This window comes from Bidens hawaiensis, unplaced genomic scaffold (genome assembly GCF_021521415.1).
Source record: "Bidens hawaiensis isolate Kalapana, Puna unplaced genomic scaffold, B.hawaiensis_p1.1 tig00005035_1, whole genome shotgun sequence".
NCBI classification, from domain to species: domain Eukaryota; kingdom Viridiplantae; phylum Streptophyta; class Magnoliopsida; order Asterales; family Asteraceae; genus Bidens; species Bidens hawaiensis.
This window is the reverse complement of record NW_027491320.1, coordinates 648736-676458: the sequence shown is the minus strand read 5'-3', so window position 1 is coordinate 676458 and position 27723 is coordinate 648736. Positions and strand designations below refer to the sequence as shown.

Here is a 27723-nt window from a genome sequence, read left to right as displayed (position 1 = left end):
GATCTTGAAGCTTATGAGGAAGATCTCCTTTTAAAACCGCACTTACCCGCTTAGTTAAATCCACTCGTTTAGGAACTTTTTGTTGCCTCTTTTGAGTACATATTTCTTTAAAAAACTTAGCATACGCGGGCACTTGTTTTATTGCCTCAAGTAGAGGTAAATTCACTTTTACCTGTTTAAACACTTCCCGCATCTCCTCCTTTTGAGGACCCCTTTTGACAATTACATTTTTCTTACCCGGGTCAAGCAGAGCAGAAGGAAATGGAACCGCATGTGGTTCGACTTCCTTGTTTTTATCTTTTAAATTAGAAGTTTGACCTGGATTTTGTAACGGTTTTTCAAAAGTGACATTTTTAGTGGGTTTATTAGTTTCAATTTCATTATCACTTTCATTACCCGTAATATCCTCGACTTCCCCATCAACTAAACCCGGTGATAAATCCTTTTTGTATTCTTTACCACTTCTTAGCACACTAACATGATTTATAGGAACGTTACGAGATAAACTATGGGATGGGTTTACCTTAGTGTCGCTTGGTAGTTGACCTTTGTTTTTCTTCAACTCTGACAGTTCAGTTGCAAGTTGACCCATTTGTGTGGTCAACGATTGGATGGCCTTATCTCTAACTTCATCCTTTTGCAATCTCACTTTATCAAGTTGATTTCTTCGTTGCATGTCTTGTTGCATCAACTTCAACATGTCCATAACTTCATTTCCACTTGATGAACTTTGACCCGTTGACCCACTTTGACCGCCACCTCCTTAACCTTGAAACCCTTGATTATTCCCGCCATGAAAATTACCTTGGTTATTATATTGTTGGCGAGGAACATATTTGCCTTGATTTCCTTGAAAATTTGGGTTAGATTGAGTAGCTGGGTTTCCATATCGAAAATTTGGGTGATTTCTTAACCCAGGGTGGTATGTGTTGGAATTCATGTTGTAATTCCTACCACCTCCGCCTTGAAGTGCGTTCAGCTCCTCCACCGATGCTTGACCTACCGCACATACCTCCGACGCATGACCCAACTCGTTACAATTTGTAGAAACATCAATTACCTGATTAGTGGTTTGTACATTTCCTTCTTCCACGGCTTGCACTTGCGGTCTACCAATCTCGGGTCTTGCTCTTCTTCCGATTTGGGCCTTTCTCTTTGAAGTAACCGCCCTTTGTTCCAATTATGCCCAATCATGTTGTTCATAATTGGTACCAAATGTACCATTCGTGATTGACCTTAAATCTCGTTCATACTCAATACTCAACCCTTAATGAAAAGCATTTAAAAACTCCCAAAGAGCAATACCATGATGAGGACAATTCTTGATCATCATATTGAACCTCTCGAATGATTCATGAAACATTTCCCTTGATTGTTGTTGGAAGGTTCTCAAACTTCTTCTTGCATCGTTGGTCTTTTGGGTTGTGTAAAATTCTTCCAAGAATCTTTGTTGCATTTCGGCCCAAGTATAAATAGACGCGGAAGGCAAAGTGTAAAACCATCTTTTTGCCTTGTCTTCCAACGAAAATTGAAATAGAACCAACTTAACCTCATCCGATGTAAAACCTTTACCCCCAATCGTGTTGCAAATGGAGTCGTATGCCTCCAAGTGAAAATAAGGTTCCTCCGTTGCTAGACCCTTATACTTCGGGAGACTTTGAAGAGAATTGGTTCTCACTTCAAAAGTCCTCCCTTGTTGATTGTGAGGAATAACACCATAGACGGATTATTAGTAATTACCAGTCGGAAATGAGCTTCAATACCCCTTACCATCTCTCTTGCATGCCTTCTTGGTACCCCCATTGGTACTCTCGGTTGACCCATTTGCCTATAAACGGGCCTTGAATGTGCAAATTGTTGTTGAAACTGTGATTGGGGCATTTGTTGTAGAAATTGTTGATTTTGAGGTTGCCCTTGTGGTTGAACTTCTTGTTGAACAACAACCAGTTGTTGTTGAGCAACCGGTGGTGGTTTTCTATTAAGCCCTTGCACAGATTCCGGTTGTTGCCATTAACCATAGGCCAAATTTTTCCGGATTTACCCTTTGACTTCCATCACCTCCTGTGTAGTAACCTTCCACTTCATACCCTTCAAATTCATTGCCAACCCCATACCCGTAACCGTTACCTTGCGTTATTGAATATTTCATGAAAGGCGGGGGTTGATATTGGTAACTTGATGGTGGTGGTTGAAATGTTGGTTGTTGGTTTTGTTGAGATGATGATGCACCAAAGGTAGGAAAAGGATGGAAATAGATGGTAATGTAGATGATGTTGAGTAGGTGTACTGAGCAGGGATAGGTTCGGTTATGTGAGTTGGTCTCAATTCACTAGATGCAGTGGGTATGGTAGTAGTGATTGGTGGAGGTGGATTTGGTGGAGGTGTGGTTGGGATTGTTGACCCGAAGTGGGAGCTGGTGAATCCATGGTGCTGTCTGATGTAGTTGGAGAACCAAGAAGCTTGTTCTCCCTGAGTAAGACTCGGTTTCTTCGAAGCGTTCTGTCAATCTCGGGATCGATTACCAGTGGTGATGACCTGTTAGATCTTCTAGTATGCATACACCTGTAGGTACCTACACACTAACACAACCAGCGTAAACCCGAAAATAACAAACAAAAGCTACTAAAGCTAACACACGTTGCGCACTACTCCCCGGCAACGGCGCCAAAATTTGACGTGAGGTCGAAGACTCACTCAAAAATAAACCGAATACAACTAGTTAGATAGCAGCAAGCGGGTATCGAACACAGGGAGATTGTGGAAAATGCGTTACTAAGTAGCTTTATAATTAAACTATATTAAACTAAGTGAAAAAAATAAACTCACGTATTTTGTTGGTTGATTTGATTAACAATAAAGAACTAAAGCTAATAAACGAGTTTTAAACAATATGAGAAAATATGTCTTCCCTTGGTTTCAGGTTTCCATGAATGTCACAGTTAATGTTTAAACTGAGATGAACATTAGATAAAGTTCGTGGTTATGAAAATGATTGCGATAACTGAAGATCAAGTACTTGGATTATATAACGCAAGGTAATCACTCAAATATCAATTAGATTATCTAATCCCGGATCCCTCCAATTAATCTCGATTACATACAAAACCAAGAATTGACGGCTTAGAACACGAACTCAATAAACTAACAAATTAACAATCATTTCATCAATACCATACTAATTTAATCAATAAGATCAAACTAACATCTCAAAAATGGTTTAAACATTCAACCAAACAAACATAATAAACCTTACAATCTGAGGGAAAGCACGAAGGAGTTTAGCCAAACATAATTTGATTTTTCATCACATCAATTAGGTTAATCGTACGAATCACAAACCCAAACGAATGATTATAATCACCAAAGTCTTGTTCTTGCTCTAAAAAATTCGCCCCAAAGTTGTTTAGAATGAAGGATAGCCCAAAATACAATCAAAAACTGAATAAAATATGCCAAAAACGGCAGTTACGAATGTCGTACCGTGACCCACGGTCCACACCATGGGTCACGGTGTCTCTTTGGGTCTTCTGGACCGTGGCCCAAGGTCACCACCGTGGGCCAAGGTGGGCTTAACGGTGGAACAGAGGCCACGGTACGGTGGCCTCTGTCCATTTTGTTCACATTGGACCGTGGGTCACGTTTGACTTCAGCCTCGCCTTCCCGTTTTTACTTCTTTTGACCTCTCTCGTGTACCCGGTTCCTTAGGTTTCTTCATTATACATCATAATAGCCTTGGAACCTCCTTTGTGCCTACAATTCACTTAGAACACCGTAGTTATCTAACTCCACAAGATAAACCAACTAAATACAAGATTATTACGGTATTAACTCACTTAAGGGTTGTCCCATGGACCACCCATCAAGAACCAACAAAACTGAGAGAAAACTGTTCTATATTGACCGAGAACCAGGTATTGTTGACCAGGAGTTGACCGAGAACCAATAAGTTTGACCGAGAATGCTTGATGATGGCCGAGAACACTTATTCTTGACCGAGAACACACGTCTTAAGCCGAAAACGATCAATTTTGGCAGAAATCTCTTGTATTTTGGCCGAAAACTGGGAAACTTAACCGAGAACACTTGATTGATGCCGAGAACACCATTTTTACACCAAAAACAATATGAATCGTAACTAACTTCCGAGAAAAACGGGATTTAATTTGTTTCCAAACCAAAACCAATCTTTTACCAAAAAAATATCTTTATCTTCTCCGATGACCAAATTGCCGGAAAGCTTAATACAACCACCAAAGAACAAAAATATTGAATCCTTGATATCAAAATAACGAGCCTGAATAGGTCTAAGTCTCTAATACCAATTGTAAGGTCCAAGGCGGATCTTTCAATTATGATATCAACGGATCTAACTATTGGTGCAGAAATCCAACAGTAGACGATTCAAGAACAAGAAATATGAACACGTAGAACACGATGGATTGCTTCAAAACACACGTTATATTGAACGTCGGGTGCTTAAGAAAAACACAAATCTCGTTCACTATATCGAGGTGAACGGCCAAAACTACAAGTGAATAAACAACCTACAAACCTATAAAATAAGTTCTATATATAGGGTACCCACCATGCAAGCCCAACTATAGCACAAAGCCCACCGAGATCCATAAGGATCTCGGTTTACATATGCAAACCAACAACAAAACAAACTAAGTACAAACCAACTAATCTAGGCCCAACAGTGTCGGTAGGCTCAGCCTTGAGAATGAAAGGGCAATTTGATAAAATGGTTAAAACAGAAATCTTTTGTGGGTAAAGCGTTTTGTCCGTGGAAGATAAGTAATGAAAGGTCGGGCCATACTCAAGCCTCAATTATTGGTTTGAAAAAGTGGAAATATTATAAAATTTTAAAAATCTGAATACGTTATCATATGATGCTTGGGTAGGTTTAACTTTAGAGTATGCCGTGTAGCCTGTGATATAAATCTTAACTGCTTAGTTTTAGTGTTTTACACTTCATTGGCGTATGGTTTTATAACCTTAAATCGTGTATTGATGGGATGCCCCGGGTCCGGAGACCATGGGTCTGTATGCAATCTGTTCATCTGGGTATTCACAATTCCTAAGTGGGGTTGTGGATATTTAAATAAAGCTAAAAGGAGCAAACCCTTATAAGTCAATAAACCATGATCACTACGTATAAAAGTACAAATACACTACTGCCTTGATCATCACGCTGTTAGCCATGTGGGGTCCCCTTGCTCGCGTCTCATTACCATTTGGAAACGGACCACAAGGGGCACGCTACACGTAAGCCCTACAGATGAAATTTTGCATACGTGATGGTGATGGTTCGGTGTATTGCTTGATAACGGGGGTATGTCATGTTGTGGGGAACACTAGCTATTAATTAATTGTTGGTGCATAATGTCAGTAGTTCATAGTCTAGTGTCTGTAATCCAGTCTGTAATGTTAATTGTGTTTTGTTTATGTTTAAGCGAAGTTACTGACAAGTTCGCTTATCAGGCGAACTTGTTAGTCAAGCGAAGTTAGCAACAACTTCGCCTGAACATATCAGGCGAAGTTGTCGTGTATTTATACGCTAGGTCACGGCTTGTTTAGAGTTTTTAAGGTAATCGTATACAGACGTGTGTGAGTCGAGAGACGTGAGAACCAGAGAGTATTGAGTCTGTATTCAGTGATTATATCACGTGTTTCGGTTATAATATAACGTGTGTTCGTTTATTCGTATCGTGTGTTTGTTTGATTCGTGTTCTACGCTCGTAACAACCTACGCAGGGATTCCGCACCTGTGTAGATCGAGATATCCCGTGCAGATCCATCCAGGGAACCTACAATTGGTATCAGAGCTATTGCCCAATTGTGTGGTTCGGGATATTCACGCGGGTGTAGAAATCATCCCGTTTCGACTATTCGCGGGACGTGTTTTCTGTGTTTTTGTGTCATTCTTACCTCCTACCATCGTATTCAACCCTTTACACCGTCAAAAACCTCGAAAAACCCAGAAATCAGATCTGTAGAAACTTCGTGTTCATCAGGCGAAGTTGCCGTCACTGTTCGTAGGGTTTCGGCGAAGATATAAGGTTAAGCGAAGTTATCCACAACTTCGCCTACCTTCTCAAGTTCGCCTAACTCAAGCGAAGTTCTCTACAACTCCGCCTACCTCCTAAGTTCACTTACCTCAATCGAAGTTAAGAATCAGCGAAGTTCTTCAGTGAAGTTAAAACTTAAGCGAAGTTATCCGTAACTTCGCCTACAGTACTTTTCAGAAGAAATTTTTTTTGTTTTTCGGGTTTCTTAGTTTTTGAGAAAGATGTCGTCAATTAACATCTCAGAGTTAGTTAAGATGGAAGTAGAAGCAGGGTCAGCTACTAAGGCCCCAAAGTTGCTTAAAGGAACCGACTTCGTTGCTTGGAAGGATCGGTTCGAACAATATGTCAAGTACCAGGATGCGAAAATGTGGGTATGCATCCAGGATGGTTATATTCCACCAACTATGGAGTACGAAGGTCGTGATCAGATCAAAAAGTACAGCAAAATGGAAGAAGAAGAGAAAAAGATGTATGAGGCCGAGAGCAAGGCTCATGCTGCTATCACTATGGCTCTTCCACAAGAGATCCTTCATACTTTTAGAAAGTACAAGACAGCAAGAGAGCTTTGGGAAGCTCTTGAGAACCGGTTTGAAGGAAATGTGGGAATCCGTGCTTCGAAGATCAAATTGCTCAAAACTCAATTCTCGGTCTTCAAGTATCTGAAAAACGAATCACTTGATGATATCATCACCAGATATTATCATCTGATGACTGAACTCAGCAACTATTCAATTGCATACAAAGAAGATGAGATTGTTGAGAAGCTTCTTGATGCTCTCCCACCAAAATGGGAGATGTATACTGTGTTGATGAGAGAAGATAAAGACTTTGCTGACTATGACCTTGAGACAGCAGTTAACAAGCTCCGAACCTTTGAGCTTAACATGGTTAGAAAGGAGACACCTACGGATCAGGTTCAAGATCCAGGTATGTATGGTGCTAAAGTCAACTCTAGTTCAGGTTCGAAGACTGAATCAGCTGCCTACTACTCGAAGGGAGAGTCGGGCGCCAACTCATCACATGAGGGGCATGTGTCAGTCAACACGAATGGTGATGTTTGCTTTGTAGAAGGTGGATCTAGTGCATCTAAACCACAAGCAAGCAAGAGTAGTTGCTCTCCAAGTATTCCTAGCAACAACTACTCTAAGATGCCTATGAGTGTCAAATCTGCTGAAGAGCAGTTTGCTCTCTATGCTTCTTTTATTGCTTCCTATGACAACTACATTCAGGGGAAGATTGTTGATCCAGCTATGTTGGATGAAGACTATGACCAGATTGATGCTGATGATCTGGAAGAAATGGATCTGCAATGGCAGATGGCTATGATCGTGAGAAGAGTGAAACGGTTTATGAAAAAGACCGGAAGAAAGTTTGTCGGTGGAAGTCCAGGGTTTGACAAGACGAAGGTAAGATGCTACAACTGTCAGCAAAACGGCCACTTTGCTAAGGAGTGCAGAAATGAGCGTGTAGAACGTGGTCAAGGCAAGTCTACACAGCATAATGGGGGTAGTAAAGATTATAGTGCCATGATTTCCAGAGAAGATGGTGAATATAACTGGAACCTGCATTCTGAAGAAATCTTTGAACAGGCAAATTTGGCGAATGTGGAAAATGAAGAAAGTGAGAAAGCTACTGGAGAAGAAAAAGCTTACATGGCTGATGCTAAAGACCAGCTCTCCGAGGTATGTTCTAAACCTACTTGTTCTAAATGTGAAAACTTGTCTGAGCAATTAGCAACTATAACTGATCAGTATGTTAGTTTGGATGCTGAGTTTAAAACTCTAAAAGAAGATCATCATTTTACAAAAGCAAGAGAAAATAGCTATAAAGTTAAAATAAAAGCTTGTGAAAAAGATATTAAAAGTCTAAAAGCAAAACTTGCTGAAAAAATTCAAGTGATTGATCTAAGCTATGAAGTTTTGGAAGAAAAAACCAAACTAATAGCTGAAAGAGAAAAACAGATTGCTGATCACCAGGTGAAAGTGGTGGAACTGAATAGAAAACTTGAGCAGTTCAGAAATTCCTCTGCTATTCTTGATCACTTTGTTAGTGATCAAGGTTCCTCAGTTAAGAGGGGAGGAATTGGTTATCATGAGGTTCCACCACCTTATAATCACAATTACACTTTTAATCCTAGTAATCAGAAATCTGTTGACTTTGAGGTTGTTCAGACAGTTCCAATTAAGGTAACTAGTAAAGAACCAGATGTTAGTAGAGGCGAAACAAGTCCGCCTGTGTCAAATGTTAAAATTTCTGTTCCGAGTCCGGTCTCATCAGATTCGGATAAGTCATTCGAGTCGGGTAAGACAAAGGAGGAGGTTGTATTACCAAATAGTGGAGAGAAAGATAAAACAACTAAAAAGAGTTCTCCGCTAAACCCTTATGTCCCACCATATGTGAGACGAACGGGCGGTAGTACAGCCTCGACATCCAAAACAACTGTTGAAAAGAAAGTTGAGCATAGGTGTTGTTTTAGGTGTAATCAATTAGGGCACCTAGTTGCAGATTGCCCTCTGAAGCAGCGATTCAGAGGTGTGATGCATACCAAAACTGAGACTAAGCCTAATGGTAATTATAATACTGGTAAAAGTGAAAACCATTCAAAATTCAGAAATCAGACTAATTCAGGTTTTCAAAGAAACCAATCTTAGTTTCACACTGCTGATAACCAAACAGTAAGTTATAATTCTTTCAATTCACAAAGGTTTGGAAGGCCTCACAATCAATCTACAAGGAGGTATACTAATAGGACTTACAGGAATTATACAGAGACTAACTTTGGAAAGCCAAAGTTCGGGATGTATAGATCCAAGACCAATTGGTCTTGGGTCCCTAGATTCTAATCTTTTGCTTTAATCGTGCAGGAACAGTTGAACAGGGCTGCCAATAATCTTTGGGTTGTGGATAGCGGCTGTTCCCGGCACATGACGGGTAACAAAATCTTGTTACACGATTTGAAACCTGTTCAAGGAGGAGAGTGAGCTTTGCTGGAGAAAGTGGAGGCAAGATTACAGGAATGGGAACGGTGTCTAATGGAAAGATGACTCTAGAGAAAGTAAACTTTGTCGAAGAATTGAAGCACAATCTGCTGAGTGTGTCGCAGATCTGTGATAAGGAGTACACCGTACATTTTACAAAGAATGAGGCGATTGTGTTGCATCCTGGTTTTCAGATACCAGAGGAGTAGATTGTGATGAAGGCTCCACGTGAGAGGAATACGTATATTATGGATATGAGGTCGACTGAAATGGCCACGGAAGAATCATGCCTTATGACAAAAGCGAGCGAATCGGAGTCCGAATTGTGGCATAGGAGAATGGGGCACATTCATCTTCGGAAGATGAACCACATTGTCAAGAATGGACTTGTGCTGGGCGTTCCCTTGAAAAGTTTCAACTTTGAAGACAAATGTCTAGCGTGCAAGAAGGGAAAGCAGCACAAGAAATCCCATCACACCAAGAAGGTCAATTCTATTGTCAGTACTCTAGAATTGCTTCACTGGATCTCTTCGGTCCCGTTAATGCAAAAAGTCTAGGAGGTACTTCTTATTTCTTGGTGATCACTGATGATTACTCACGATATTCGTGGGTATATTTCCTGAAATCAAAAGATGAAACGGCTCAGATGGTGAAGAATTTGATTACCAAAGTTGAGAACGTTATGGATAAAAGGGTTAAGTTCATCAGGAGTGACAATGGAACGGAGTTCAAGAATTATGAAATGGAGATCTTCTGCCTTCAGAAAGGGATTGAGCACCAGTACAGCGCTCCGTATACTCCGCAACAGAATGGAGTGGCTGAGAGGAAGAATAGAACGTTAATTGAAGGAGCCAGAACTATGCTGGCTGATTCGAAGCTTCCTGTGGTGTTCTGGGCTGAAGCTGTTGCTACAGCCTGTTATATCCTGAATAGAGTCTTGACTGTTAAAAGACTTAATAAAACGTGTTATGAGCTAATGCATGGGAGGAAGCCCAACTTGAGTGGTCTTGAACCATTCGGGTCCCCTTGTTCGATTTTAAAGACAAATTCTAAATTTGGTGAAGTAGCCGATGAAGGAATCTTAGTCGGTTATTTTGTTGGGACTCCCAACAGACGTGTCTTTAATACATCGACCGGCAAGGTTGAGGTGGTGTGTAACACCGATATCACAAGTTACAAACCGCCAAAACCAAGCAACGGACCTGCTGAGTTTTTCGACTATGATAGGCTTTTTAAGTCTTTTAACATACCTTATTTGGATAGTGCAGAAGTAGAAGAAAGAGTTGCTACGAAGATGATCCTTGATGAGGAAGAAAATCTAGTGCAAAGACAGCTGTTTGATAAATGTCAACATTCCTCATCAAATGCTATCGATACCCCTGCTGCCTCTCCTGAAGAAGAATTTTTCAATCCGTTTCACTCTCAGCAAGGAACAACCATTGACGAGCTCTCTTCTAACTTGGAAGACAATTTGCATGTCGGTTCGGTTCCGACCACGAGAATTCATAAAGATCACCCTTTGGAGAATGTGATTGGTGATGTGTCCTCCGGTGTACAAACAAGACATAGCTTGAATGAGTACACCTGTGTTTACACAAGCATTAAGGAGACAGGCATAATCAACGAATGCTTGTACACCTGCTTTATCAGCCAGATTGAACCAAAGAATTATCAAATGGCTCTAAAGGACAGCTCGTGGGTCGAAGCCATGCAAGAAGAGCTGGCTCAATTCAAGAAAATGGAAGTTTGGACTTTGGTTGAAAAACCAAAGAATGTGCATGCGATAGGCACAAAATGGGTTTTTAAGTGCAAGAGAGATGAGAAAGGGATTATTATAAGAAACAAGGCGAGGCTAGTCGTTAAAGGTTTTAATCAACAAGAGGGGATTGATTATAATGAAGTGTTCGCTCCTGTGGCAGGATTGGAAGCCATTAGATTGTTTTTAGCATTTGCTGCTTATAAGAAGATGAAGGTATTTCAGTTAGACGTGAAAAGTGCGTTCCTAAATGGGAAAGTTGATGAGGTTGTGTACGTTGAGCAACCTCCGGGTTTTCCTGACCCAGACTTTCCAGACCACGTGTACAAGTTAAGCAAGGCGTTGTATGGACTACATCAGGCACCTCGTGCCTGGTACTCAACCTTATCAGATTACTTGCTTGAAAATGGGTTTGAAAGAGGGAAGATAGATAGCACGTTGTTCTTCAAGGGAGAAGGAAGCGACTTCCTGCTGGTGCAAGTCTACGTGGATGACATTATCTTTGCTGCATCAAAAGTCTCCATGTGTCAGGAGTTTGAGGCCGTCATGAAGAAAAGGTTTGAAATGAGTGCTATGGGTGAACTAACTTTCTTTTTAGGATTGCAGGTTGATCAGAAGAAGGATGGGATGTTCATTCATCAGACCAAGTATGTCCATAATGTGCTCAAACGCTTCAAGATAGAGGACAGCACTCCATTCGATACTCCAATCTGCGTCAACCATAAATTGGGTGCTGAGACAGACAATGACGCAGATGTGGACCCAACTCAGTATCGGGCTATTATAGGTTCTTTAATGTACTTAACTGCTTCTAGGCCTGATATTATGTTTGCAGTTTGTCTTTGTGCTCGTTTTCAGGCAAACCCAAAGGAATCTCACATGAAGGGTGTGAAGAGGATCTTGCGATATCTCAAAGGCAAACCTAAGCTGGGGTTGTGGTACGCGAAGGGAGGAGACTTGGAGTTGGTAGCTTACACAGATTCTGATTATGGAGGGTGCAATCAGAGTCGGAAGTCAACTACTGGAGGATGTCAGTTTCTAGGAGGCAGATTAGTGTCCTGGCAATGCAAGAAGCAGACATCAGTCGCCATTTCAACATGTGAGGCAGAATACATGGCAGCATCCAACTGCTGCTCCCAGGTTCTGTGGATTCAACAACAGTTACGCGACTATGGTCTGAATTTCTCACTTACTCCAATTTGTATTGATAACACCGCTGCGATCTCAGTAACTAATAATCCCGTAAAGCACAGTAAAACTAAACATATTGACATACGTCATCATTTTATACGGGATTGTGCTGAGAAGAAACTGATTGTGCTTGAAAAGGTGGATACGCTTGATAATTTCGCTGATTTATATACTAAAGCGTTTGACAAATCAAGATTTCAAAACCTTGTTGAGTTGAATGGGATGATCAATCCCGAGTAACCATGCTTTTTGTGCATATATATAAAAAAAAAAATGTCACTATCGCTTAAAATTATGTCGGTTACCTCAGTTTGAATGACATATCCTCAGATATGTTTGGTCCTCATTTTCTACTTGTAGAGTTTGAGGGTTGCCATTAACCAGATGACTGAATGTGACCGGGGCGGTTTATGATGTGTTTTTATTCTTTCGCTGAAAATTAGTCGTTCATACTTAGTTTGAAGGACACATACTTGTATGTGGTCGGTCCAGCGGATCCATTGGATCCTCAGGATAACCGTTTACCTGAAGACTTTGAACTGATCGGGGCGATTGAAGTCAAAAAAATTTTTTAGGGAAATGAAATTATTTTTCAAGTCTACTACTTCGTAAGAAGTTCTGTTACTATGTTTTAACAGAAAATTGATCCAACCTTGGAAAATGATAGATTTACTGATACTGTGTGCTTAACTAGTGAAGTTATTAGGCTTAAAAGGCTTTAGAACAGTCATTGTATGTCATGGTAGCTTTTTATGGTGCGTAAAAGTAGAAGTGATACTAACTAAATCTACTCCATTTTATGTGGAAACTTCTTAAGAGTTCTGCATGTCTTCATATATATCTTTCCGAATGATAGGCAGAAAAGCGATTACCCAGTCATACACGAGCCTGTTAGTGTTCTGATTCCCGTGAAGAAAGCGTGTCAAGAGACTGCAGTGATCCAGATTCGGGACTTGCAGTTGTTCTCTATGTGTTTGATAAAAAAATAAAAAATAAAAAATAAAAAAAAATTTATAATTCATTGAGACATTCTTTAACTTGAAATGTCAATCATGATGTAAGAAAGAGAACGGGAAGCAGAGTCTAAAGATCGAAGAATACTTACAACTTAATCAGACACTACGGGTCGAAGTCAATTCGGGGTGACTTGGGGAAAGCCAAATACGCTTTGAGAATAGATAGGAGGCATCATAATCTCCGAGTTGTTGCCCACTTAATTTTTGAGCTTAATTGAACTTAACTCGTATCACAGAAACGATGAAAACCATCTTAAGTTATTTACCTGCCTACAAACTGTTTCTTTATGTCATAATACAGCTAAACACGGATCTATGTGACAGTCACGTAATTAGTATGATTTCTGTTCGGATCTTTTCTAAAACGTAGTAGTCCCTGTCGAGACTGAAATTTGATCCCTTGTACTTTAATTTTTAAAAGTTTTTCGTACTTAGGTAGTTTATGATTTTATAACTGGTTACTTGGACTTGATCGTGTCATTTAATTCTTAAAGGGAAGTTTTTAAAACTTAATTGAGTTGCCAAGAACTACTCAAGCTCTTGGGACAACCACAGCTCAGGAGGAGTCTGCAGGTGCAGCTGGCGGTTCTGGTGGTGATGAGGTGGTGATGGTAGATGACGAGGAGATGGGAGATGATGTGATTGATGCCTTGAAGGAGTTGGATGATGATATGTTAGATGTTGATGATGTGTGTGATGATGATGTGCTGCCATTAGAAGAAATTGAGAAGATTGGTGCACAGATAGTGATAGAAGATGATGTTGAAGAAGGTGAAATTGTAGAGGAGAATGTTGAACACGAGCTTCCAACCGTTGAGAAGTAGAATGTATGTGAAGATACAGTAGTTGATGATACAGAATGGGAGGAGCAGCCTAGATGGAAGGAAGGCTATGCTCATTGGTTTATCAAAACGAAGAAGCCAGTGGTACCTACAATGTTCAAGAAAAGTTATAATATTAAAGGGTACGCTGAGTCAAAGAAAGGCATTATCTGTTGGTTATATGATGAACAGCTAAAAGTGTTCGTGGTGAAAAGATATGATGGGATCCAATACTTTAAGAGGACGTTGAGATCTCTAAATACCTTACCTGAGTGTGAGGTAAAGGATTTGGCCAGACTGGGGTTGATTAATAGAAGTGATGATAATATGGCCAGAGTTATTGGGAAGATAGTATGGAAAGAAAGTATTAAAGAGAAAAAGTTTGAGTTGTTAAAACCACAGAAAGGGAAATTAGTTGAAGATACTGAAAGAGGAATGAGAGCAGATGGCAAACCTTGGATGGTGATGAAATATAAGCCGATTCGGTGTTTGAAAGAGGTTCCAATGAAGACTATGCCTCAAGATGTGCTGAAAGATCTGAAATGGTGGTATGTGGATTGCCAGACTGCTGAAGCCGTGATGGAAGACGAAGACAAACAAGAAGTGCTAAGAGTGTATGATCCAATGCATCTTGTTAATTTATCTAAAGCTGATCTGCAGGTGTTAAACGAGAAGAAGATATTCTATATTCCTGCTTGGAAAGGCGAAGCGAGGAAATATCAGCGAGTAGTCACGGTCTGTGTAAGAGAGGGAGTGCATGCATGAAGATTACAAGACAAGTGCTTAAAGATAAAGATATGAAGCTACTGCCAAGGGGGAGTCTGTTGGTGCATAATGTCAGTAGTTCATAGTCTAGTGTCTGTAATCCAGTCTGTAATGTTAATTGTGTTTTGTTTATGTTTAAGCGAAGTTACTGACAAGTTCGCTTATCAGGCGAACTTGTTAGTCAAGCGAAGTTAGCAACAACTTCGCCTGAACATATCAGGCGAAGTTGTCGTGTATTTATACGCTAGGTCACGGCTTGTTTAGAGTTTTTAAGGTAATCGTATACAGACGTGTGTGAGTCGAGAGACGTGAGAACCAGAGAGTATTGAGTCTGTATTCAGTGATTATATCACGTGTTTCGGTTATAATATAACGTGTGTTCGTTTATTCGTATCGTGTGTTTGTTTGATTCGTGTTCTACGCTCGTAACAACCTACGCAGGGATTCCGCACCTGTGTAGATCGAGATATCCCGTGCAGATCCATCCAGGGAACCTACATTAATTGTATCTTAATCGTATCTAATGGCTGCTTGGTAGACTTTGATGCTTAAGCTTAGGTGAATAAACAATACCCCTGATCGTCTTAACTATTCAATAAAAAAAATAGAGCAGCAAAAGTTTTAAATCTGCTAATTTTGAGGTTTAAGTCAAGTTGGGGTGGTCTGGTCCGGTAAAAGCTGAAAATAAGCGGGTCTTAATTGTGTAAACCAATGAGTAATATTATTGTCGGATCTTAATTGTCCCGGTAAATATTAAGGCATGGGTTTAAGTGGACAATAATATCGGTGATCACGGTTTTTGCGTTTTTCTGAGCTTTAAAAAAATAACCTGTATGTTTTTAAGACTGTATTTTCCAATTCTGATCCAACTGCATCAAACTTTTTCAGGGACGAAAAAAGAATAAGTATGTGGATATTTGATATAATGCTAAATATTTATGTTTCCTGTGTATAATTTATTTAATATTTTAATAGTTTATGTTCTTTTTTAGTCGAGATTTGCATACTACTAACACTTTTATGTTTCATAGGCAATGGAAGTTGATCGTGATCGAAAAGGGCGAAAAACGAGTTAAAAAGATCCGGAACGCGTCCGGAAGGAACCGGACATAGAACCGGTCAGACTTTTAGGGTATTGTGACACGCCGCGCGGCGCCTAGTCAAAGCTGATGGATTATGATCTAACCGCATCAGAATTTTTCAAAGGCCATTCCCGTCGCGCGGCGCCTAGTCAAAGTTGATGGATTTTTTATTTCGTTTTTATTAGGTTTTGGGCCCTGTTTTCAGTATAAATACATCCTTAACTTAAACCTGAACATACCCTAAAGCCACCAGACGATTTTGGGAGTTCTTGAGAGCATACTTTCGAGTTTCGTGGTGATTTTGAATGCACGACAACAACAAGTGAAGAGCTTTAAGTTCAAGATCGAAGACTACGGGTTTTATCGCCTTTAATCTTTCGTTTCTCATTCATTCACCATGTTTTCATTTTATTTGCTTTGTTTGATTTAGATTATATGATGCTAGGCTAAACCTCATAAACTACCTAGGTCGTGATGAACCTTTGTTCGGTTTGATTTTGATTGGGATTTTTGTTCGTTACGGATTTTATGTTTTAAGTAAACTGTTGAGTTTGAGTTAATTGATGCGTTTGATTGCTTGGTTTTGTTTACTTGGATTTATTGTTTCACATTGCCCTTGTTGATTGTTTCATAGGATAGGGTTTTGTTAGGTCATTTACTGTGTGTTCTTGACTTGTTTGTGACTGATATCGATTAAAATCATAGAAACTATAAAACTAATTAAACAGATAAAAGTGAGTTGCTAGCCTAGAAAGCTGTAAGGTGATAGGCTATTGATATATCTTTGTTGGTCATGATTGCTAGATTTAGTTCTTCATAAGGAGTCCGTCTATATTTGATTGTCAGTTTAGTCTATTAAGTCAATTTAGTTTTCTTAACTATCTTTGATTTCCACGCTGTAAGGTAGGATTTCGTCATAAATATACTTATACAAAAATTATTAAATAACCGTAAGGAAGTTTAATTCATAAAACTAGTGAGTCTTAAAACTTGTTAGAAATCCATAGGCGTCTTCTTAAAGTTTAAGGGTCCTGTTCGGGTTTTTTATCAAGGGTCCATTTTACGATCCCGGTTCTATAACTTAAGTTTCTCATTTAATTGATAACCGTAACTTTGGGGATTCTAGCCTAGATAGTTGCTTTTATTATCTGAATTAATCTAAAGTTTTCTTAATAGTTTATTATTATAATTAAATTAGGGTTAAATTTTATATTAAATTAATTAGTTTAAAGGTAATGATTATGTTTTATTATTATTTTATTAACTAGGGTTAGGTTTAATTATTTAAGTATTAGTTTATTAATTAGTTTAGTTAAGTAATCATTAGCTAATAATTATTATGTTTTAATTAATAGTTAATTATTTATTTAGGTGTTTTAATTAATTAGTTTAAAAATTCCCCCTCAAATATTATTAATAAATAGTCGTGTCATGTAGTTGAGTCTTGTTTGCTAGTTTCGTAATTTAAAGAGTCTCATGGGTTCGATATCCGGACTTACTTAGCTGTACTAGAGTCGACCGGTACATTTGCCGGTTAGTAGTTTAAGAGTCTAGAGTATTACTTAGTGTCTAGTTTTAGCGTATTTTTATTTGACTACTTTTAGCACATTATGGCACGATAGAGAATTTCATGTTGCGACTTTACCATACAAACCGGATTTCAAAGTGATGCCGGAGGGTTGGGACGGGACCATTAAGGACCCAGATAAGGTGCTATACGAGATATCAGTGAAAGAAGAGGAGATTTTATATCAAGAGTTCCTTGAGAGGTTCAACTTCAACAAGCAGAAGGTAGCCTTAAAAAAACAATCTTCTTATTCTCATACATCAGCCGTCTTTTTGGAGATGTTAATGTTGTTTTGTTGTCTCATAACAGATGGATTATAACGTGAAGGTTCACATATACAGCAGAAAGAAGGGTGAGATTTCACGGCTGAGAAAATGGGGCCTCGCGGGAAGCGTGGGGACGCTGGTGGGTGGAAGTTCATGAGTTTGGCAGACGGGTCCACACGACTGCTTAATGACTATGAGAAGATGTTTGCAAAACGAGAGAAGCCTTGCATGCGACGCAAGATTCAACATCCAAAGTAAAATCGTCTGATGAGATTGTTGTCTAGACAGTTTGGTTTCTTGATTAATAATATATATGGTCTCTTTTGTTTTTGTTAAATGTGGTGGGGATACTGAACACGCCATCATTAATGTCTTTTTGTTGTTATATTTTGTTAAAAGTCATAGGTTAAGGTTGTGCCAATTGCCAAGGCTTAAATATTTGAGCAAAAGTAATGATGTGGTTGGTATGTTTTGAAGAGTGGCAAAAATAGAGTGGAGTGTGGCAGATCTAGGTCAGTCCATTTAATAAAGGGTGACATAAAGTTTTCGTGTGTGACATAATAATAATTAAAAATGAAGAAAAACAGAATAAAATGTATAATTTGAGTGACATAAAATACCCACTACCCTACGTTGGGTATGTCGAATGTAGCATGGGACAAGTTTCATTATTATTATTTGTTCTGTTTTTTTTTTTTTGTTTTTTTTGTTTTTTTTCCTTCTAGGGTTTAATTTGTGAAATTATATTACAAATTTTCATTATTTGTTTTTTTTTTCTCTCCTATAAACTTCAACCACAGATGTAGTCAGTAAAAATGACGGTGACAAATTAAGGCGGGTGGTAATAATTATGTTTACTTGAACCAAGGATATATTTTACTCAAAATGTATAATGTTTGAAACTGAAAAATGTAAAAAAAGAAAATTTATTTAATTTACATCATGTGTCAAGTCATAATAACTCTATTACCATAATAACATGTTCAAAGATAAGAAGGCCGACAACGGAAGCTAGGTTTAGAGAGTTCAAGTCAAGGAAGAGGGCATATCATGGATCACAAACGAGATCTAAAATAGTGGTTTCGTTGAAATTGCGATTAGTCCTCCGCTAGCAGATAGAAATCACCTCGCGTAAGGACCGACATTGTTCTCCGACGATGTAGACGGGAACATATTTAGTTTTATAAACAATAAGGTTTGGTGCTCCTTTCTTACTCCCAAGTTTTCATATGGGTGAGTTCTATGGTTCTTCTTTTGGGCTGCCTTCACAAATGCACCACTTGTAAGCTTTATTCATATTTCGAAGATCACTTCATTCTTTATAGAGAAGGAGCCAAAGGGCTAGCTTAAAAGTATAATTTGCGTTAATATTCTACTTATTGAACGTCAAATTAGACATTCGTGCTAAGAAGGGACTGCAACCCCAAGGTGTAGCATCAATTCCAGACTACAACTCATGTTCAAGTAAGGTTTTTTTTCTCTCCTTCATATTGAATGAGTGAATGAGTTGATAAATAAATCCCTTGAATTTTGAATAACGGCATATGGAGTTTGTTGACAGGACTTGGTTACTAGTTCATTGCTTACCAATCAATGTATGCTAAGTACAAATTAAACACACAACATCAGGTTTTGGAGACACACTTTCTACCGAACTGATTTAAGGACACTTTCTTACCGCAGTAGATATGACTAAAATGAAAAGACATTAAACACACATAGCGAGAAGAAAGAATATCCTTAACCTATAACAAGTAAATTATTATAAAACTAGTACCGAAGTTACACACATGTTCTTTTCCTATTATATAACCATCTTATTGCATATACCTTTCCTACCCATATACATCAGCAATATTAGTTACATACTTGATTGTAAGACTTTGTCTTATATCTGTAATGTAAAATAAATCTCATATTGGGCTTAAAACATGAATACTTGCCACATTGCACGCCCCATATGTTTTAGATTCCGAGTTTAAAAGTCAAATTAGGGTTCCCTCACAGATTCCCTTATGTGGTGATTCTGGGTTAGAATTTTAAAGCGTCAAACTAATAATAAACAGTTAAATTTTACTTTTAAAGCTTAAACTCAGGCATTGATAATTAGCAAACCTAATAATTTACCACAAAATCAAAACACCTTTTGGAGAAAAAAGTCAGATTAGTATCAGGGTTTGTTGATCCTTTTATACCAAAGATGAACAAGCAAAAAAACAGTTTGTTACTTTTCCATTTACTATTTTGAAGGAGTATGTCTGCTCTCTGCTATATGCTAACTGACTGACTGCAGCATCTAATGTAATCAAATGCATTTCTCTCTTTAAACCAAAAAATATCTTTGGCAGGTTACCTTTTTGTCGTTTCTCCCTCTTTATACACAAAATACAAAACAAACCAAAGATTGGAATTAGCACCTTTTATTATTATTATTATTATTATTATTATTATTATTATTATGTCCTTTCTTTCCAAACCCCACACACACCCTCTCATTTTCATTTTCATTTTCATTTTCAACACCTTTTTTTCTCTTCATTAGCAGTACCTTTCCTATAGAATCTAGGGTTTTTTTTCCAAGATTGTTATCTATCTGCAGCTGTGACACCAAACCCAGGTGGGAATCAACTTAATTTCACTCTTTCTTCACTTGATTCAACTTATTTTGATTTTAGGGTTTCAAGAATTTGAACTTGTAAGTTGCTGTATACTTGTAATACTTGTTTTATGAGCATATGGAGTTCAAGAAACTGCATGATTTCATATGGGTTTTTGTTTAATTGGAGAATCTTGAGTTAATTTTGATTGAAAAGATTTGTTAGGCTGATCAAGTTTGTAGCCTTTGCTTGTTTTGATATGGATTTCTTGTTTTCTTGATGTGAATCCTCTAGGAAGTGATAAAGATTGTTAATTTTGTATGTGAAGCTAATGAAACCATAATTCAAATAGATTATAGAGGTGTGTGCTAATTTAGGGTGATGATGGTTGTTACGTAATTAATAATTAAAGCCAAGAATAATCATTAATCGTCAATTAGTTATTATAGAGGTGTGTGCTAATTTAGGGTTATGTGTTTTTGTTTTGAAACTTTCAGTGTTTTGAATTTGCTTGAATTTCTAGGAAGTTAAGAAAGGTAAAAGATGTGACAATTTGGACATAAAAAGTGGGAAATTGTAGATCTTATAATTATAATGGCAACCGAAAGCCCGATAAGAATCACGGAAGCAAGTGGAAAATGGGCATCACAGGGTACACATGAGGAAATGGGATTACTGGTAAAAGGTCAAAACTTTCAAGAAAACCCGAGGAATTTGGGCCCAAATCGAAGTGGAAGTGCACCTCCAAACATAGAAGGTTCATTTGCAGCAATTGAAAACCTCATTTCTAGACACAAAATTGCTGCAAGTGGTACCGAGCCCGAAGAACAACTTCGTGCTGACCCGTCTTATTTTGAATATTATTCGAGTCATGTCAATATGAACCCGAGACTCCCTCCACCTCTAATTTCAGATCAAAACCGACATCTTGTGCGGAATCTACCAACCGCCGCTAGTAATCCAAGATTAACATCAGTTGATGACTCGACCCGCTTGACACATAGTAATCTTGCTACTCATAAGGAAGAAGTCGATGATGATGAATCGGCAAAACAAGATACTCCACATAAATATGAAGCCATAGTTATTTCCAACTCATCAGAAGATAATGTTTCAAGCATAACAAAAGAAATGGTTGCTGTTAACATATCTGGTAACCCAAATACAGAGAGTCAACAGGACCGGCAACAAAGAAGTATGCTTCACGTCAACATCCCACACCCTCAGATAGTCTCACAAAGTCAAACTTATATTGGGATGAATCAGTTTCTTCTAACTCCCTCAAATTACTCATCCGAGGTACAACGGGCACCGGCATATGCGTCCGGTTCGGCGTATATGATGTCGGCAAATCACGTTTACACAAACATGTACTTTCCTCAACAAAACACCGTTGGCGGGTATGTGTTTAATTCACCATACGTACCTGGATATCTCCATACGGGCCCAATCCAAATGCCTTCGGACATTCATCCGTCACCCTATATCGGTCAAGGTCAAGGTCAAGGTCAAAGTCAACATCTGAACAAGTTTTATGGGTATCCCGGACATCCTGGGTTACTGATTCAACCTCAATATGCAGAAAGTTTGCAACTTTCTACTTTTGGAGAAGACCAGTTACAAAAGCTACAATCTTTAGGACATTTAGGTCATGGTAACTTAAACCCTAGAATAATAGATACTGCAAATCCTTATAATTTAGGAAGCCCAACCAATATGGGTATTTTACAATTCCCGAACACAACGTATGCTGGTTCACCCGTCCCTGGATCCCCGATCGCTGGGGTCGGTTTTCAAAGAAACGGAATGAGGCCGTATGGTGGAAATCAGGTTTTCAAAGATCCAAAATCTTATTCTTTTCTTGAAGAATTGAAATCTGGTAAAGGTCGTCGGCTTGAGCTATCTGATATTTTTGGTCACATTGTTGAATTCTGGTGAGTGGTAAATGAGTTATAATCTCAAGTGCACCTTGCTGAGGTGGCAAGACGGGCGGGTTGCAGAGGGTGTGCTTGGTCGGTTTTGGGCTTAAACTGGATCAAAAACTGAAAATTTAGTTTGCGAGTGGTTTAATTTGAGTTTTTCGGGTTCTACCATTTGGGCTTAAAAGATTTGAGTGATAAATTTTTTTTTTTGTGCAAAATACTGAATTTCAGCCTAAATCTTTTTGTTAAATTAATAATTGATTCATTATGATACATATGGGCTAAATACACTACTTGTTAAATTCTTATGAATTACCTCAAGTTCAAAATGAATAATGAAAATTCATAAACTCAAAACAGGTGCGCCCTAGTGGGTTGGGTGACATGTCATAAAAGCGGGTTGGGTAACATGTCATTAAAGCGGGTTGGGTAACATGTCATTAAAGCGGGTCTTTTTTTTTAATTTCATATCGAAACAGGTGCGCCGGATGGGTTGAGCCAAAATCTCTCTTTTTTCCATTTTCAGTTTTGTAAATAATTAACGAGTTAAGTATGATCAAAAAAGCAATATTTTTTGCAAGTAAATGGGTCAAAATTGCACCTCTTTGTATTGCTTCTTTTCAAAGAATAATGTCATATTTGTAAATATTAATGCAGTGGTGATCAACATGGAAGTCGATTCATTCAACAAAAGTTAGAAATTTGCAGCAACGAGGACAAAGAATCTGTATTTAAGGAAGTTCTTCCAAATGCTTCAAGCTTAATCACTGATGTATTCGGTAACTATGTTATTCAAAAGGTAAAGGGTAATTTCGTAACTTCGCACACTAATTCATCCGGCCAATTTCTTTTCTATAGTTCATTTTCAACTTCTGCCGCGTGCTTGCAGTTTTTTGAGTATGGAACCAGTGAGCAAAGGAGGGAGCTTGCAAATCAGCTCGAAGGTCAAATACTGCCTTTGAGTCTGCAAATGTACGGCTGCCGAGTCATCCAAAAGGTAAATAACTAGTTTTATGTCTTACTATTGTGAAATGTCTAAAATACCCTTCTTCTGTTAGGCCCTTGATGTTATCGAGGTTGAACAAAAAATCAAGCTTCTTAGTGAGCTTGACGGGCATGTTCTGAGGTGTGTTCGTGATCAAAACGGGAATCACGTGATACAAAAGTGTATCGAGAGTATTCCGATGGAGAGAATTAGATTTGTAATCTCGTCGTTCCGCGGTCAAGTTGCAGCTCTTTCAACACATCCGTACGGGTGTCGTGTCATACAGGTGTAAATGCTACTTTTTTCTTAATTCTTGTTTTTTAATTGTGCTTGATTCAACATTTTCTGTTGTTAATAGAGGGTTCTAGAACACTCTACAGATGAATTACAAAGTCAGTTTATAGTCGATGAGATATTGGATTCCGTATGTACTCTTGCACAGGACCAGTATGGCAATTATGTAACTCAGGTTTGTTTTTCATCATCTTTGTGATTTGTTTAGATGAAGATTTCCTATTTATTATAGGTGCAAATTTTGACCCGTTTAGTTATAAATGGGCTGTTTTGGATTGTGTGATTTATCTCAACCGGGTCAAATAAAAAAAGAATTGTTAAAAATGGGCTGTTTTTGAATTATGAACCATTTAGTTATAAATGGGCTGTTTTGGATTGTGTGATTTATCTCAACCGGGTCAAATAAAAAAAGAATTGTTAAAAGGGGAACGATCTAATGGTTTGAAAGTCACCAAAGTTTGTTTTATTCAGAATACTGTTCTAATTATATTGTTTTGGTAATCACACAGTTAACATGTTAGTTATTAACCAAAAATGGGCTAAAACTGTTCGCAGGCCAACCCAAGTACCCAACTGACCCATTTTGACCTGACCTGTCTTTTTATTAGGGTCGTAAACTAGCCGAGCCAATTTGCGTGGCTCGATTTATTTATTTTGACGAGCTGAAATGTTGAACTTGAGCTCGGGTTGTAATAAGCATAAGCCAGCTCGTTTGTTTAAAAAGATAATAAATTTTATATTTTTCAGATATTGATATATGTAAAAACGAAAAAAAAAATTTAGTATACACAAATTTATATTTATGTGTATGTTATAATCAATAAGCTACGAAATTTATATTTATATATGTTAACATTTGTGCTTTAATTTAAATGAGACAACAAGCCAGAAAAAAAAACCATACAAGCGAGCCAACGAATCGAGCTTACCTTGGCTCAGGCTCGGCTCGTTTACAAACAAGATGATTTTGAGTGAGCCACGAGCTTTTAGAACAGCCCTATTCTGTACGCATAGCATTTCACCTTCGCCATATCTGAAGTTGTTATGTCACTTGCAGCATGTGTTAAAGAGGGGAAAGCCCGAGGAAAGAAACCAAATTGCACACAAGTTGGCGGGCCATGTTGTACAACTAAGCCAGCATAAGTTTGCATCAAATGTAATCGAGAAGTGTTTGGAATATGCTGATTCTACCGCACGAGGTATCTTGATCGAAGAAATCATCGGGCTAGGTGACAATAGTGATAATTTATTGGTGAGTAATCCTTTTGTTGTGTGCATATATTCAATTTTTTTATATTTTATATGTAGAACCCACAGGATTGATTTTAATGTTTTTGATGGTTGCAGGCAATGGTGAAAGACCAATTTGCAAATTATGTTATTCAAAAGGTTCTTCAAACATGTACGGCCGATGAGAGGGAAGTGTTGCTTGGTCGAATAAAGATTCATCTCAATTCTTTGAAGAAATATACTTATGGGAAACATATTGTTGCACGCTTTGAACAATTATATGGCGAAGGTGTGTTTCTTATTTCTTGTGGTTTAAAACCGCGTGTTTTGAAAGAGATTTCAGTGCTTTGACTTTTGTGTTGACTTTTGTGTTGACTTTTGTTACTTGCAGAACTTCAGGGGGCAGGTTCATAGCCTGCTGCTGAATATGTTGGTTCTGAAAATGAAAATGAAACAAAGATTTATTTGAAACATGGGTTTCATAGGATTTCACAAAAGTCTAGAAGTGCCAGTCGTCATGATGTATAGATCGTGTTTGAACAATGGTGGTACATAAACGCAGAATAGCGGGCTGTGCTTGTAAATTGGTGAACTTATTTTTTAAAGTGTGGTGGTTTGAACATGTAGTTTAGCTAGGAAGGGCTCTTGGTACTGTTATGATAATTGTTGAATAAAGATTTGCATAGATACCAATCTGCTTAGCATCAATCTAAATCTCTTCTTGAACTTAATGTTATTTCTGTTGGGAATGGAGTATTACGAGATTGGTGACGACATGCCTACGTTATAGATCACAATATCAACATATCAAACGAGAAAATGAATCCTACAATGTATTCTCCATCCTTGGAGCCAAAATGGCACTGATCAAAGGAGAATGGTATTCACAATATTGATGTGTAGAACAACATTTAGAAAAAATATTATAACAAAATTCAGTTCGAGCCACATATCGTCTGCCATGACAAACCGTTGTTTAGGTACAACGCTTAGCTTGATGGGATAATGTTGACGGTTGACTACATATTCTTTGCTTTCAGGCCTATCAAAGTAAAAAACAGTAGTTTTCATACCAAAAAGGAAACCCTAAATTACAAAACCTCAAAAATCTCGATACATTGTCCAATATCACCTCTCAAATGTAACAAGAAAACAGACGAGCACACATGTATATAGAAATCAAATATGATCAGAAACGGGCCTTGCGCTTGCGAGCGGTATATTTTGTGTCCGGGGGCACAGCATTTCCTTTACTCCTCATCTTCTCCTTTTTCTGCAACACCCGCGATCTTGTCTTACCTTTCTTCGTTATCTTTTGCTTTTTTCGTGGCCTGTTTCTATCTGAAATACTCACCTGCACAAGTAATCGAAAAATTGAGCAAAACAACTGACTTAAAATATATTTTTTGATACATATCAATCTCCAAAGATGAATTATATTACAACTTACAGTTTGATGCCTTGCGCTTGCGAGCGGTATATTTTGTGTCCGGAGGCACAGCATTTCCTTTACTCCTCATCTTCTCCTTTTTCTGCAACACCCGCGATCTTGTCTTACCTTTCTTCGTTATCTTTTGCTTTTTTCGTGGCCTGTTTCTATCTGAAATACTCACCTGCACAAGTAATCGAAAAATTGAGCAAAACAACTGACTTAAAATATATTTTTTGATACATATCAATCTCCAAAGATGAATTATATTACAACTTACAGTTTGGTTCTCCTCATCGCCACTAATCTCATCATCTGAGCTACTGTTACCGTCTTCACCTTTAGCACTTGGTGTTGCAGTACTCTCAGACGGTGGCCCACAAGTAAGCACAAGGTACTCTTTCCTTTTCTTTGAGCTGTTGCAAAATATTATTTATTAAATCAACATATAAATCATAAATTCAGACTATATATTGAAATTATTTATCATAAAATTAGAAAGAACTATACCTGTGGGGGTAGTCGATGACAACACCACCAGCAAATCCAGCACGCATAGCATAATTTAAAATAAGCTCTCGTTGTGCATTATTTTCAGGATACAGTTGAAAAAACCGCTCTAGCTCCCCGACTCAAGCATCTATAAAGTGAACCAAAAAAAGCCCTGCAGTAAACCATGATGAACAAAACCATGATTATTATGTAATATGTGAATTTTGACATTAATGGGACAGAATTACACATACTTCAATCGCAATCGTGGCTCGTGACAGGATTTATCAGCATTGCACAACCACTACATAATAACAACAATATTAAAACTGTTAGAATAATTATAGTTGTGAACATATAAAACTCAAAAACTGATTATTATTAAAAAGAATATATATAAAAACCTGAACGGCGGAGATGCTAATGGCACCGTCCATGACTCCGGGGCGTAATCCTAGGCCCTGACCCATGTCAGCAAGTATAAGATCTCCATCAGTCTCGCGCTCCAAAGCCACAGCTGAATTAAGTAAACTTGGTTCATACATGAGTGTCCACAATGATATAATCATTATTCATGTAAAGAAAAACAAGTGCATAATAATACCAAGCATAGAGGGCGATATATGAGACCGATCCAATGATGTCCATGTTCAGATATTGTTTCACCACTAAGGCCAGAACCACAACCTACCAATCATAATATTCATTCAATCAAGAATAACAAAAACTATAAATCAAACAATAATAATAATAATAAATACATACTTACCAATGTCAAGAAGCAACCTAGGGATTCCATCATCAGGCAAAGCAAGAAGCTCTATTGCTCTTTCTGAAAGCTCAGCCTGAGATTTTAATAATAATAAGACATCATAATAATAATAAATTACATCATTTTAGATATGTATGTATAATAACTATACCTGAATTCCAACGATACGAGAAGAAGAGGTGTATTTTCTGGCTTCAACATCGTCGTAGAATATCTCAGGCGGTGCCTGCAGCTCCGGTCGAGATGACATCACCACGGCGGCGCTTGGGTTTCACTCAACGAAGGGTTCACCTCAAATTTAAATTAGGTTTCACCTTTCATTTTTATTTTATTATCGGATTTAGACCGAAATCTCATTGTTAGCCTTCAAATAATTTTTTTTATTGTATTTCTTACAATGTAAACAAACATTTTTTTACCCGTATTTCATACAATAATCAATTTTTTCACCACATGTCATATAATAATATTTTTAATTTGTTTGACTAA

At 38.0% G+C, this 27723-nt stretch overlaps 1 protein-coding gene and 2 pseudogenes across 2 annotated transcripts; 2 read left to right on the top strand and 1 right to left on the bottom strand.

The window, feature by feature from the left end:
- LOC143628640 (protein GAMETE CELL DEFECTIVE 1, mitochondrial-like) overlaps positions 1–17771 on the top strand; it is a 50823-nt pseudogene extending 33052 nt beyond the window's left edge.
- A 2814-nt stretch (positions 17772–20585) lies between these two features.
- LOC143628649 (pumilio homolog 5-like) lies at positions 20586–25267 on the top strand. Its single transcript, XM_077098181.1, has 8 exons — positions 20586–22044; positions 22690–22831; positions 22922–23029; positions 23091–23303; positions 23376–23486; positions 24369–24563; positions 24659–24830; positions 24933–25267. The coding sequence occupies exons 1-8, from the start codon at positions 20705–20707 to the stop codon at positions 24953–24955; spliced, it is 2304 nt and encodes a 767-aa protein (XP_076954296.1). The 5' UTR covers positions 20586–20704; the 3' UTR covers positions 24956–25267.
- Positions 25268–25631: 364 nt separating this feature from the next.
- Positions 25632–27500, bottom strand: LOC143628636 (18S rRNA (guanine-N(7))-methyltransferase RID2-like; annotated as a pseudogene). The gene is made up of 8 exons (XR_013152782.1): positions 27386–27500; positions 27232–27307; positions 27067–27149; positions 26867–26979; positions 26717–26766; positions 26481–26634; positions 26251–26386; positions 25632–25895 (listed from the first exon to the last, which is right to left on the bottom strand). The product of XR_013152782.1 is annotated as an 18S rRNA (guanine-N(7))-methyltransferase RID2-like (transcript).
- Positions 27501–27723: the final 223 nt, after the last annotated feature.

What these genes read in the sequence shown, in the direction of transcription:
- LOC143628649 (XM_077098181.1), top strand. Translation starts at nt 20,705, where the DNA reads ATGGCAACCGAAAGCCCGATAAGAATCACGGAAGCAAGTGGAAAATGG. An exon ending in GTAACTATGTTATTCAAAAG is followed by an intron (nt 22,832 to 22,921) that starts GTAAAGGGTAAT and finishes GCGTGCTTGCAG; the next exon opens with TTTTTTGAGTATGGAACCAG. An exon ending in TGAACAATTATATGGCGAAG is followed by an intron (nt 24,831 to 24,932) that starts GTGTGTTTCTTA and finishes TGTTACTTGCAG; the next exon opens with AACTTCAGGGGGCAGGTTCA.